General features: G+C 39.3%; 1 protein-coding gene across 8 annotated transcripts in view; it reads right to left on the minus strand.

The window, feature by feature from the left end:
* Positions 1 to 14595, minus strand: part of MINPP1 (multiple inositol-polyphosphate phosphatase 1) — a 125857-nt gene that overhangs the window by 98599 nt on the left and 12663 nt on the right. For 7 of the 8 annotated variants that reach the window (XM_035008563.1, XM_035008565.1, XM_035008568.1 and 4 more), the window contains exon 4: positions 7031 to 7164. The exons of the other annotated variant lie outside the window; for it this stretch is intronic. In XM_035008563.1, coding sequence (XP_034864454.1) covers positions 7031 to 7164 — 134 coding nt within the window. The remainder of the gene's footprint in view (positions 1 to 7030; positions 7165 to 14595) is intronic. 8 annotated transcript variants of the gene reach the window in all.

The following is a 14595-nucleotide window of genomic DNA, read 5'->3' on the forward strand; positions in this document are numbered from 1 at the left end:
ACTCATTTACAGACTCTAAATCCAAACACAAGAAAAATTTTAAGAGTCAGAAGAAAAAAAGGTTAATGCTTTGATGGAACAGATCAGAAAAAGTACACAGGTAAAAGACTATTATAATCTTATTCTACCACACTCATGTGTGATATTAATGCTGAGGGAGACTGTGTATGTGGAAGAGGGGATGGTATGTGGGAACTCTATAATTTCCACCCCAAATTTTGATGTGAACTTAAAACTGCCCTGAAAAACAAAGTCTACTAATTTTTTTAATCCTATTATTCTCTTTGCTGAGTGTATGTCAGTTTTCTTTAGAAGTACTCTTAGCTAACTGCTCACCCTAACCCTAACTGCTTATAAAATCAGTATCAATGTGGTTTTGGATAGAAATCTGACAGAAGTCTCGGGCACCTGGGTGGTTCAGATGGTTAAGCGTCCGCCTTCAGCTCAGGTCATGATCCCAGAGTCCTGGGATCGAGTCCCGCATCAGGCTCCCTGCTCCTTGGGAGCCTGCTTCTCCCTCTGCCTCTCTCTCTCTGTCTCTCATGAATAAATAAAATTAAAAAAAAAAGAAAGAAAGAAAGAAATCTGACAGAAGTCTCTAAATACACTTTCTTCATCTATTTAAGACAATTTAATCTTGATTCAGCTATATAAGTATTTTTTAAAACCGTAATCAGTCTTTTTGTACAGAGTCAACTGGTTCCTGAAAAGCACCTGCTAGTTTCTTCACAATTATTGCTCACTTTCCTTACTCAGGTCAAAAAGGAGATGACTTCCTGTCGTACAAGGTCAAAACCTCCTTCCTTTAATCTTTTATACTGTCTCACAATCTCACATGAACAGTTACACCATTACCCAGGGCTTTTATATACATTTCTATTTTCTCTAGATAGTAAGAGTCATGAGTGCAATGAGTCTGTCATACTCATCACTATTTCCACGTCCTACAACACTACCTGACATGTATCAGCAGGTGTTTTAAAATACTGTTGAATGAATCTTCTTTTCAATTCACAAATAAAGGAGTAATCATGCAAAAGGAGTAGACTTTCCTCATCTTGCCAATGAAAACATCCCATTATACTACGTGCTCTAAAGACATTATCTCATTTCATTATCACAACAACCCTGTGATTCAGGAGATAGAGCCCCCTTTCAGAAGTGAGGAATCTGCAGCATCAATAAAGCAGGACCAGGACTCAAACCAAACCCAAGTACCTGCCTACAGCGTCACACTAGCCTCTCTTAATACTGCGCCTGATTCCACAAACCAGGCACAGAAATTAGCTTTGTCAGCTTCTGAGTACAGAGTCAGCTACTACCTCACAATCAGTCAGTTGCATTTTTCCTTCTGTATTTCATTTGTGAGTGAGATAAGCAAATTATAAGAAAATAAGCTAAGGGGCACCTGGGTGGCTCAGTTGGTTAAGCATCTGCCTTCGGCTCAGTTCATGATCTCAGGGTCCTGGGATTGAGCCCCACATCGGGCTCCCTGTTCAGCAGGGAGTCTGCTTCTCCCTTCCCTTCTGCACCCGCCCCCAGGTCATGCTCACTCGTTCTCTCTCTCCCAAATAAATAAAATCTTAAAAAAAAAAAAAAAAAGCTAAAAATTAGAATTTCACTTTAAGATAAAAACAAAACAAATAAGGGCGCCTGGGTGGCTCAGTTGGTTAAGCAACTGCCTTCGGCTCAGGTCATGATCCTGGAGTCCTGGGATCGAGCCCCGCATCGGGCTCCCTGCTCAGCAAGGAGTCTTCCTCCCCCCACCGGCCCTCCCCCCTCTCAGGTGCGCTCTCTCTCATTCTCTCTCTCTCAAATAAATAAAATCTTTAAAAAAATAAATAAAAACAAAACAAATAAAACCTCCCAGAGAAGGGTGCCTGGGTGGCTCAGTCAGTTAAGGGTCCGCATCTTAGATTTTGGCTCAGGGTGGTGGGACTGAGCCCTGCTTTAGGCTCCGCGCTGAACAGGGAGTCTGCTTGAGATTCTCTCTCTCCTTCTCCCTGTGCCCCCCATACCCCCCTCCCCTACTTACGTGTGCTCTCTCTAAATAAAATCTTTAAAAAATAAACAAATAGTGGTGATGGTTGCACCACTCTGAAGATACTAAAAACCACAGAATCATAAAATTTAGAAGGGTGAACTGTATGATGAACTATATGATGAACTATTTCTCAGAACTGCTTTTTTAAAAAGACTCTTGGTGTGAGGTAGTAGGTGGGGAAGGCTGTGCACATGTGGGGGAAGGGGGTATATGGGAAACCTCTTTACCTTGCACTCAATTTTGCTGTGAACCAAAGAGTGCTCTAAAAAATAAATTCTATTAAAAAAAATGAGGTTGTCCCGTTTATAGTAATCCAGATCACCTCTACGGAACTGCAAGAGTCCTAATTTTTTTTTAATATTCAATTACTTTACAGTATATTTTATTAAGGCCGTAACGTGAACTAATAATTTTAAAACATATTTTTAGTAATTACATGTCATAAGCATTCTGCAGTCATCTTGTAAAAAATTCTAAGGAACGACTCCATTTTTCTGAATTAGTAAATTCTTCAAAAATTATTCCCACTTTTACCAAAACATTATTTCATTCTTTCCCTTTTCCCTTTTACTAAATACCCGTATGGTTTTAAAATTTTTATTTAAGTATAATGGAACTACTATAAAATCCACCTGGTTTTAATTGCTGGGTTAGATGAATTTTTTTTTAAAGATTTATTTATTTGAGAGAGAGAGAGAGCGAGCAAGCGAGCATGCAAGCATGAGCATGGGAGAGGAGGCAGAGGGAGAGGGAGAAGCATGCTCCCCGCTGAGCAGGGAGCCAGATTTGGTGCTTGATCCCAGGACCTGGAGATCATGACCTGAGCAGAAGGCAGACATTTAACCAACTGAGCCACCCAAGTACCCCTAGTTAGATGAATTTTAGTGAATAAAGGAGCTGTGTGTGCAAACTTCACAATTCAGTTTGGGACACTTCTGTTGCCCTAAAGACTTTCCCTGTACCCATCTGCAGTCAATCTCCACTCTCATGTCCAGACCCAGGAAGCCACTGACAAACTTTCATCTGTAAAGTTTGGCCTTTTCTAGAAATTTCAAATAAAAATAATCATTCAATTTATAGTTTTATGCAACCAGTTTCTTTCTGTGAGCATAATGTTTTTGAAGTCATTCATTTTGTTGCATCTGTCAGCAGTCATTCTTTTTTATTGCTGAGTAGTATTCCATCCCATGGACACACCACATTGTGTTTCTCCATCTATCAGTTGGTGGGTATTTGAATTATTGACTGTAGTATTATTCATATCTAAAAACTGTAAACAGTCACATAAGAGACATGTAGCTTCATTTCTATAGGGTACTTAGGACTAAATTTGCTATATCATGTGGTAGATATATGTTTAACTTCTTTTTTTTTTAAAAGATTTTATTTATTTATTTGACAGAGAAAGACACAGTGAGAGAGGAAACACAAGCAGGGGGAGTGGGAAAGGGAGAAGCAGACTCCCTGCTGAGCAAGGAGCCAGATGCGGAGCTCGATCCCAGGACCCCGGGATCATGACCTGAGCCGAAGGCAGACGCTTAATGGCAGAGCCACCCAGGCGCCCCTATATGTTTAACTTAAGAAGCTACCAAACTTTTCCAAAGTGGCTGTTTTAATTTTATATTCCCACCAGCAAAGTATACAGTTTCCAGTTTCTTCTTGCCAACATTTGGGACAATTTTTTTTTTTTTTTTTGTATTTTAGCCAGTGAATAAAGAAAACACCCAGTGTTTTCCTCCTGTGTTTCTGCTTTACTCTCACACCACACTCCTACCACTTCTGACACTTCTGGTCACCAAACACGTGGGGCATTTTCCCCACACCAAGCAGTCCTCTGTGTTCCAGCTAGGTATCGGGCAATTTAATTCCATTCTGACACTGTGTCCCTGGAGACAGCATCTGAGTCCACGAAAGGCTCAGTCCCATGAGACCACCTCCTCCGTCCCCTCCAGGTACCAATGGCAAGTAGGAGGTCCCAGGCTACCCACTACTTCTGTTCAGCTTGTTTACAAATCAAAGGTTCCCACAACTCCCTCCTTGCTAGAGCAGCTCTCAAAACTCAGGGAAACACATGTGCCAGTTAATTATAAAAGGATATGATGAAGGATCGACGAATGTCCACATGGGAGAGATGGGAAGGGCCAGATATGCTGGATGGGGCACAGAGCTTCCACGCCCTCTTTAGGCAAGACACTCGTTCAGCACTGCTACCTGTTTATCTATCAACCCAGAAGCTCCATAAATCTCAAACTTTTTTGGACTTTTATCACATAGGCATGATTGATCATTAGCTCCATTTCCAGCCCCCCTCCCTTCTCAAGACAATGGGGCTCGGGGTAAAAATTTCACGCTTCTACTCATGGCTTGGTCTTTCAGGACAGCTCTCCTCCTGGAGCTGTCCAGGGTCCCACCCAAAGCTGCCTCATTACAACAAAAGACACTCTGATCACCCAGGAAATTACATGGCTTCAGGAGCCCTATGGCAAGAACCTGGGGCAGAGACCAATATATATTTTTTCTATTATTTCACAGCCAGTTTAGGGGGTACACTGGTGGTATTTCACTGTGGTTTTAATATCTAATGATGATGAGCATCTTTTCATGTGCTTATTTGTCATCCACTTAACTGTTAAAATCTCATGCTCTTTTTAAAAACTGGGTTGTCTCCTTACTGGAGATGTAACATCTCTATATATTCTGGATTCAAATCCTTAATCACATATGTATATTTTGCAAATATTTTCTCTACATCTACAATTTATCTTCTCATTTTCCAAAGAGTGTTTTGAGAAGCATAAAAATTTTTAATTTTGATGAAGTCCATTTTACCAATTTTTTGATGGATCGAGCTTTTGAGTGAGTGTTTTATTATGAAATCTTGGCTTAATCCAAGATTGTGAAGATTTACTCTTATGTTTTCTTCTAAGAGTTTCACAGTTTTATCTTATATTTAGTTCGCTGATCCCACATTTTCTTCTGAAAGATTTCCAATTTTACATTTAAATGTATCACCCATTTTTGTGTATACTATGAAGTTAAGGGTCTAAGTATCATTTTTTAACATACAGATATCCAATTGTTCCAGCACCATCTACTGAAGACTATCCTTTTTTCCAATACATTCCTTTGGCATCTTTGTCACAAATTGATCATATATGAGGCTATTATTGACTTGATTCTATTCCATTGATCTATTTGTCTATGGCTACAGTTTTATAGTAAGTTTTGAAGTGAGATAATTATGTTTTTGGTGCTGTTGTTCTTTTTCAAAATTGTTTTAGCTCTTCAAGGTTCTTTGCATTTCTGTATAAATTTTAGAATAAGCCTCTCAATTTCTACAGAGACCTACTGAGACTGTGATAGGGATTGCATTCAGTCTACAGATCATCAATCTGTCTTCCAATCCATAAAGATAGTGTATCTCTCCATTTATTTGGGTCATCTTTAATTTCTCTCTGTAATGTTTCATAGTTTTCAGTGTACAAAAATACTCATTTTGAAACACCAATGGTAACTTCTTAAACATTAAATCTAGTATCAAACTGCAGTAGCAAATTCTGCAAAAATTATTTAAGAATCTTTCTGACACAATTTTAAGTTTGCCATTCCTCACATTCAACAACAGGATAACAATGAACAGACAGCAAAAATCTGTTATCTTATGTAGTTGACAGGTTATAAACCACTCATAAAACTAAGTAGGAAAGAAGTTAATGCCTTTATCAAAGACGGAACCTGCTTTGACTATTCTGCCCCAAGAAAAGTGTCCAGTAGCAAAAACTAAATACTCAATCTAGTTTTCGTCCCTAACTCCCATCAAACCCAAAAAAATTCCATAAACTAGAGTCATACACACACACACACTCTCTCTCTCTCTTCTCCATGTACGTATAAAACTTAATACTGCAAACAAAATACACAATCTTCAGTCTTTCTGTCTTTATCTTTATAGCATTTTTGCCTCTAATTATGAATGTGTAAGTTTTCACAGAAGCTATTTGTCAAATAAAATGGGGTTAGTTAGGTTCTATCACAGGTTTAAATTACGAAAAGTTTTTTTTTAAACCTTGAAAAGTTGTAGAGTATGAATGTTAACAAAGACTTTTCCATGAGAAACTCTCATTCAAAATAAAAACATTTTGCAATTCCTACCAGAAGCCATGTACAATTACACTATTTATAATAGCAAAAATAGAAACTACCCAAATGTCCACTGACAAGAAAAGATGCTATAAACTGTGGTACTTCTTTACTGAATATCATACATTACTGAATATTATACTATAGTAAAAATGTTTATTTTTTGATTTTATAGTATATGCAACATCATGATGAAAATTATAAATGTAATGCTGAAGGAAAAAAAAAAGCAAGTCCCAGAAGACAATGAGCATGACTCTGAGCAAAACTAAGCAAACTAAACACATACATTTATAATAAAGACTATTTTTAATGAGGCAAAGCAATGACATCCACCAACTTGAGAGTAGCAGTCACAGGGGATAAAGAGTAGAGAGGGCAAGAGGCAGCAGGAAAAGCGAATCAACCACTGCACATGCCAATCATTAGTAATGCTTGAGTTCTTGGGTTGAACGAAGGGTTTAAACGTCTTATAACTCACATTATGTCATCTAATTTTTTCGTAAGCCTAAATATTATATTAAAATTTTTTTTTTTTAAAGATTTTATTTATTTATTTGACAGAGAGAGAGCGAGAGCAGGAACACAAGCAGGGGGAGTGGGAGAGGGAGAAGCAGGCCTCCGCCGAGCAGGGAGCCCGATGTGGGACTCGATCCCAGGACCCTGGGATCATGACCCGAGCCGAAGGCAGACGCTTAACGACTGAGCCACCCAGGTGCCCAAAATATTTTTTTTAAAACACAAGCAAAACCTATTTTTAAAAATTCACCCATCACAGAACATTTTCCAGAAGCTTAACTGGGCACTCAAGAGAATACACATCAGAAAAATTTTTTTAAGTTTTACCTTTGTTTCTGTTCAATTGCCTTGTCCAAGTGCTGGAAGATATCCTGAAACAGGGTGCAGCTGGATCGACTATTAATAGTATATCCATACCCTCTTTTCCAATACTGTTTCAGATCATTTAAATATTCTAACACCTAAAAATAAAAATTTCAAAAATCATTACTATTATATGTTTTAATGTTAACAGATTCCCTGATTTAATAATGATTCTCAGAAAAGGTTACATTGTTTAATTACCATTCTGCACAAAGTATAATAGAACCTCAGCATTCACTGAGTTTATACTTGCCATTTCAAGCTTTTACAAGTTGCCCCAAAAGACCATGACACACAGATTTACGATGAAACACAAATCTGAATTGTGGGAATGCAGGGGCTGGCATGCAAGAGCAAGTTAGTAGTAGTCATGGCCAATAATCCAGCATCCATGACAGCTCAGGACAGAGGGCTAAAGACATGTGCTCACTTTCCCTTTCTGCTAAAATTATATTCAAGTGATAGTAAAAACATATACAGAAAAAAAAATACAAAAAGAAGAATATTCATTATAGCACAGAAAGACGCTAACAACGGATCAGGAACTTTTAAGAATTTTATGAAGCTAGAAACCAGATAGAAAACAAGTTACTTTGGTTCATGTATCAGTTTTGCAAAAATAGTAATAAAAGTAGACCAAGGATACAGAAAAAGGAATGTATATTGGAATACATGTTCTAAAGGGCGTACTGGCAAAATCCATAAAAGCATACATTTCTATGGCCCATTTAATTCCATTTCTTATGAAGTCATAGTCACAGATGCACACAAGACAGAATGTATAAGAATGTCTTACAGCAGCACTGCTTATAGAGCAGGAAGAAGAGATTCCTGGAAATACCGAAATTTCATTAATAGGTAGATGGTTGACTAAACTATGGTATACACATACTACAGAATACTAGGCAGTTATTTAAAATTTCTATATTGTAGATCTACATGTACTGATGTGGAAAGATCTCTCCAAGACATACTGAATGAGAAGGGAAGGTTAAGAAAAATAAACACAGTATAATACCATTTATGTATGTACTGTGTACCTACAAACACACATTATACTGTTTTTTGTTTTAAGAATGATACAGATTATAAATAGCACAGAAAAGGGTTAAGGTTTTGTTAAAAGGTACACGTTGAACCGACAGCAGGGACTGATCTGTGTGGAGAGGTCTTGAATTGGAATTGGTGATTAAGGTAGACTTTCTTTGAATGTTAAACTCTGTACTCATGTATCACTTGATCAGATAAACACCAAAACTAGGAGGCTGAAACATGCAATGGAAAGAGGTACAAGTGGGGCGCCTGGCTGGCTCAGTTGGTAGAGCATGTGACTCTTGATCTTGGGGGTGAGAGTTCAAGCCCCACGTTGGGTGTAGAGCTTACCTAAAAATAAAAACAAAAATGGGTACAAGAGAAGACTGCAGTAATTTTGAGTTATTCTTCCCCAAAAAAGCCCCTAGAGAAACTAAGTGCAAGCCATAGTAAGTTTAAGAGCAAGGGTAAGCCATCGCCATAAACCAAAACCAAAACAAAACATACATTAAAAAGGCAACTAAATCAAGAAGTTAGCAAAAGGGGCAAAGTAAACATTTTTTTAAATGAAAGAATTAAAATTAAAAGAATTAAAGTTGTGCCAAATCCATTCAAGAAACAAAACAAAAACAGTAACAGAAATGAAAAAGGAGATATGCCTGAAGACTTTTTAAAGATCATTATTTGCATGCTATTGAAACTTTATCTTAAAAGGATTTGAAAATGTAAAAGAAATAAGCAGTTTTTCTAGGAAAATATAAATTACCCGAATTGACACAGAAAATTCTGACTATACAAAATAACTAGAGACAAAGGTCTACTTGAAAGAGACCAGGCATATTTGGTTTTAAGTAGGAGTTCTACCAAACTTCAAGAAGAGTTAGTTCCTAATAATTAAATTATTCCAGGGTACAGGAAAGGATGGAAAGTGATGTGGGAAACAAAGGCAGAAGAAAAATTATTAAATTTCCTTACTACCTATAGCCCACCAACAAGTCCTTGAAACAGGCAGAGTGACCTTCCTCTAGGGACTCAACCGCCTGGATGTTAATACTTTGCTAAGGGCAAAAGGCAATCCTAGCCTGAGGCTCCCCCTCCTCCGGGATCCTGTAAGTCCACTTTAACATATAAAAATTCTTTTGGAAACTTCCTTTATCTCTAAACCCCCAAGATACATGTTGGCAATCACCCCCCAAGCATATGACCCACTGATATACATCTGATGGGTCTCAGGACTAAGGTTTTATTAGATGGTAATAAATGACCTTTTCCCAACAATAGCTAGCCCCCTCAAGGTCCTGGAAACTTTGCTTCCAAAATTCCTTAGAGACCGGGCGCCTGGGTGGCTCAGTTGGTTAAGCGACTGCCTTTGGCTCAGGTCATGATCCTGGAGTCCCAGGATCGAGTCCCACATTGCGCTCCCTGCTCAGCGGGGGGTCTGCTTCTCCCTCTGACCCTCTTCCCTCTTGTGCTCTCTCTCTTTCATTCTCTCTCTCAAATAAATAAATAAAATCTTAAAAAAAAAAAAAAATTCCTTAGAGACCTACGCTCTCCCTGACCCCCTCCCAACTTGAAAGTATATAATGGGCCACTCCTCATGACCCCACTGCAGCTCTTTCTACCCTGGGGTCCTGTCCCCGTGCTTTAATAAAACCACCTTTTCACACCAAAGACGTCTCAAGAATTCTTTCTTGGCCTTCGGCTTCGAACCTTAACGCTCTTGCCTACATCAGAAAGCTTCTTAACTCGTTTTAGGAGAATAGTGGAAGCCCGTTCCCAAAAGTGAAGAAAGCAAGCCCAGAGGAAGAGGTGAGGAAAACTCCAGCCCACTGCATTGCAATTCCTGTGCTCTCAACCGTGGCTCCTAGTCACTGGTGCACACAGAAATCCCCCCTTGCGTTCTGACCCCCCACCCAGGAAGAGGAATAGGGCCAGGCTAGTAGTATCACTCACAGATGAGAGCCATGGCCATACACCAACCTCACTATAAACATGACGTAATGAATGTGAAATAAAACATTACCAAAAAAAATTCAGCAGTCTACTGAAAGAATGTACCATCTGCCATGATGGAGTAACTGATACCAGGCATGCCCTCCGGGCACAAGTAGAAAACAGGACAAAATATGTAAAATAAATGTTTTCAGTCATTGAGTAATGAGCACTGAACTGAGATCATGGAGAGGAGAGAAACAAAGCAAACCCTACAATTGCCCAGGTTTCTGCCTGGAGGCACTTTGAAACTGTGGCATGCTGCCGTGGGGGTGGGGGGAGTTGGGGGGAAGGGATGTCAGGCCGAAGCCTGCAGTCCTGCTGAGGAGAGGAGTCGGACCGCAGAGTGTTAAGGGGCCGAAATTAGCAGGGCAGAGTATCAGAAAGAAGGAAGCTACACAGAAAAACCGCCCCAGAAATCTGGGGGTCCTCTTGATTCTGTTGTTCAATGTTGTGGGAATTATAAGGTGAATTCCAGAGCTATCACAAGGCTGGGAGATATTCAAGTTCCAGGCAGCCTGAGTAGAATTTCAGTGGACACCCAGACGTCCAATACAGACCCCAGAAGAGTCACACTTTAACAGTAAAGGTATATTTACAAATAAAGGTTTGTTCCTGAGTTTAGTAGGTCAAATGTAGTATGAAACTCAGAAATAAACCTCAAAAGAATCAAGCTGACCCACAAGTAACCTAAATGCAAAATAAAACAATATTTAAAACTCTTTAAAGGCAGCAAAATTTAGGCATTCAACAACATAATATTCACAATGTCCAGTAGTTAATAAAAAAAATTGCTAGAAATACATGAAGAAAAAAGAAATGTGAGCTCTCACTAGGAGAAAAAGCAGTCCGTAAGGGAATTTATCTTAAGAAGGAATGCAAGAGGGCACCTGGGTGGCTCAGTTGGTTGAGCGACTGCCTTCGGCTCAGGTCATGATCCTGGAGTCCCTGGATCGAGTCCCGCATCGGGCTCCCTGCTCGGCGAGGAGCCTGCTTCTCCCTCTGACCCTCCCCCCTCTCATGTACTCTCGCTCTCTCAAATAAATAAATAAATCTTTAAAAAAAAAAAAAAAAAAGAAGGAATGCAAGATTGATTCAATACTCGAAAATGTACTAATGTAATTTACTATGTTAGAAGATTAAAGAAAATAAAAACCACAATCATCTTCCTGGATGACAAAAATTCAGCACACATTCCTGATTTTAAAAACAATAAACAAATAGGTTTCAGTAAGCAAGAAATAAATTTCCTTAATTGGTAATGATAACTGATGTGGGAAACAAAGGCAGAAGGAAATACAGTTAAAATTAAGTATCCTTGGGGCGCCTGGGAGGCTCAGTCGGTTAAGCGTCTGCGTCTGCCTTCGGCTCAGGTCATGATCCCAGGGTCCTGGGATAGAGCCCCACATCGGGCTCCCTGCTTGGCGGGAAGCTTGCTTCTCCCTCTCCCACTCCCCCTGCTTGTGTTCCGTCTCTCGCTGTGTCTCTGTCAAATAAATAAATAAATAAATCTTAAAAAAAAAAAAATAAGTATCCTTATAACCTGCAGCCCATTGACAAATACTTGAGGCAGGTAGGGTATAATGTTCCTCCAGGAAGCTCCCAACAGTCTTCATGTTAATGCCTTGCTAGAGGGAACAAAAACCTCCATTTGACAAGAGCAGGGCGTCCAGTATCCTTTGAGTCTTTTTTAACATATGAAAATCCTTCTGAAACTTCCCTGATCTTTACTTCCCAACCCCAAAGTATACAATCAGTTGCTACTCACAATCCTGGGGCAGCAGCTCTTTCTGCCCATGGTCCTGTCCCCGTGCTTTAATAGAACCACCTTTTTGCACCAAAGATGTCTCAAGAATTCTTTCTTGGCCATCGGCTCCAGACCTCACCCACCAACACACCACCAACCAACAAACACACTGACATTCAAAAACTACACCAGTAACTATGAGACTACACCAAACATCACATTTTATGACAAAGCATTACAAGTGTTCTTCATTAGAAAATAAAAACAAAACTTCAGGTTTTAATATGATGGAATCAGGATAGATCATCTCTGTCCTCTCAAAATCACCCTAAAAAAAAATGAATGAAAAAGAGAAATGCAAATGCCTTCGTCAAACAGATTAGGAGACCTTTATCCTCCTGACCATAATCATAAACAAGGGAGGGCTGCCAAGTGCAGTGAGAATCAAACAAAACATCTCACAAAACCTCAAAGCACAGGGAACACTTGAAGGAGCACAGCAACAACTCTTAGCTTGAAACCTTGAGGCCAACAGAATGAAGCCTGCGGGAAGCCTCCCGGAACAGTCCGTAATACCACTACCAGGAGACAGACTGGTATTCAATGTTGGCAGGAAGCACCTACAAAGGATCCAGAGGAGAACAACTCTAAACTGGAAGGAACACTGCTCATTTCTGAAGAGCTGCTCATCCCCATTGGCCAGCTAGGGAGGAATAAAAGCTGAACTTGCTGCAAAGATGAATAATAACTAAAAATTTAGGGGACCAGCACAGCATCTATACAAATACACAAAAGAAAAAGAAAACCATAACCCCAAAACAGTCAGCCAGATGAAAACTCCTGAGTAACAAATGAACATACTACCATGAATTCCAAAGACTTAAGAAAATAAAAGTCAAAAGCAGAAAAAAAGAAAGTTATGAAAAGAAGACAGAAACATAAACTGGGGCAACATCACAAATAGTTTGGCATTACTATCTAGTAAATTTGAAGTTCTACATAATTATAGAACCAGAATTGTGATCCAGCAATTCTACCACAGACCTAGACCTTCAGACATATGTCTGTATATGCCCCAACAGACCTACATGATAATGTTCTTAATAGCCCCAAACCGAAAACAGCCCAAATGTCTACCAAGAAAATGGACTGGGGGGAAAAAAAACCTGTGATAATTCATATAATGGAATACCATATAGCAGTGAAAATAAGTCAACTACAGCAGCATCATAGGTAAATATTAAGAACAATGTTGAATAGGGGCGCCTGGGTGTCTCAGTTGGTTAAGGACCTGCCTTCCACTCAGGTCATGATCTCAGGGTCCTGGGATCCAGCCCACATAGGGCTCCCTGCTCAGCGGGGAGTCTGCTTCTCCCTCTGCCCCCCACCCCCCACAGCTTGTGCTCTCTCTCTGCTCTCAAATGAATAAATAAAATCTTAGAATAAAAACAATGTTGAATAAAAACTAGATACAAAAAGAAAGAGGTGGGTGATTTCATTATATAAAGTTAAAAAATATAAAAAGGTAAACCATTACTTGCAAAAAAAAAAACAGTAAACACTAAGTTACTGCCATGAACCATGAAAAAACAAATACACAAGTAATAATAGCAGGGAAATAATCTCAGATACAGAGGGGAAATATATTTTGTTTAAAAAACTGCAAGATAAGGACACCTGAGTGGCTCAGTCGGTTAAGTGTCCAACTCTTGATTTTGGCTCAGGTCATGATCTCAGTGTCCTGGGATCGAGCCCTGAGATTCTCCTCTCCCTTTCCCCATAGCTCATGCACGTGTTCTAAAATTAATAAATAAATCTTAAAAACACTGCGAGATAAATTTGCCAAACTCTACAAATAAATCTGAAAACCTGGAGGATTTTTTTTTTAGAGAGAAAGAGAGAGCAAGTGCACATGCAACTGGGGAGGGTGGGGAATAGAGGGGGAGAGAGAATCTTAAGCAGGCTCCACACCCAGTTCAGAGCCCCATGCAGTACTTGATCTCACAACGCTGAGATCATGACCTGAGCCGAAATCAAGTGTCAGACTCTTAACCCACTGAGCCACCCAGGAGCCCCCCAAACCGGAATGATTTTCATGAGAAAATATTAAATACGCAAACCGACTCCAGAAGAGATAGAAAATCAAGGTACCCTCATTACAGTACAAGATATACACAAAGTTGCAAAAAGCCATCCCACATCAAAGTACCTAGTTCATGTGTCATTTCTTTTACAAAGAGTGACTGCCATTACATCAACTTTCTCCTTTATGCATCCCTATGCCTTATATATACCTCTATTATAGCCACCCCATTGCCTTACAACCATTTGTGTCTTTCACTCCTTAAAGAGGGACAATGCCTATGTTACGTTAGAATCTTCCACTCCAACCATGTGCCTAGCACAGAGCAGGTACCCGAACAATATTTGCTTAATGAAGGCACACATGGTCCAGCATTTCACAAGGTTCTGGATACCTAATAATCTCTGTGATTCTCAGAATTTCATAAATGTCTATTCACTTTTCATTTTTAAAAATATTTTAATAAACAATTTCAAACGTGAAAAATAGTGAACAGTAGTATAATGAACCCCAGTGCACCCATCATCCCACTTCAATAATAATCAACATTTGGCCAATCCTATTCTTTTATCTCCCACTACCACCACTGGATTATTCTTTCTTTCTTTTTTTAAAGATTCTATTTATTTATTTATTTGAGGGGCCCATGTGTTGAGCATTAAGGCAGATGCTGAG

This window comes from Mirounga leonina, unplaced genomic scaffold, assembly GCF_011800145.1.
Source record: "Mirounga leonina isolate KUSES-001 unplaced genomic scaffold, KU_Mleo_1.0 Mir_152, whole genome shotgun sequence".
Taxonomy (NCBI): domain Eukaryota; kingdom Metazoa; phylum Chordata; class Mammalia; order Carnivora; family Phocidae; genus Mirounga; species Mirounga leonina.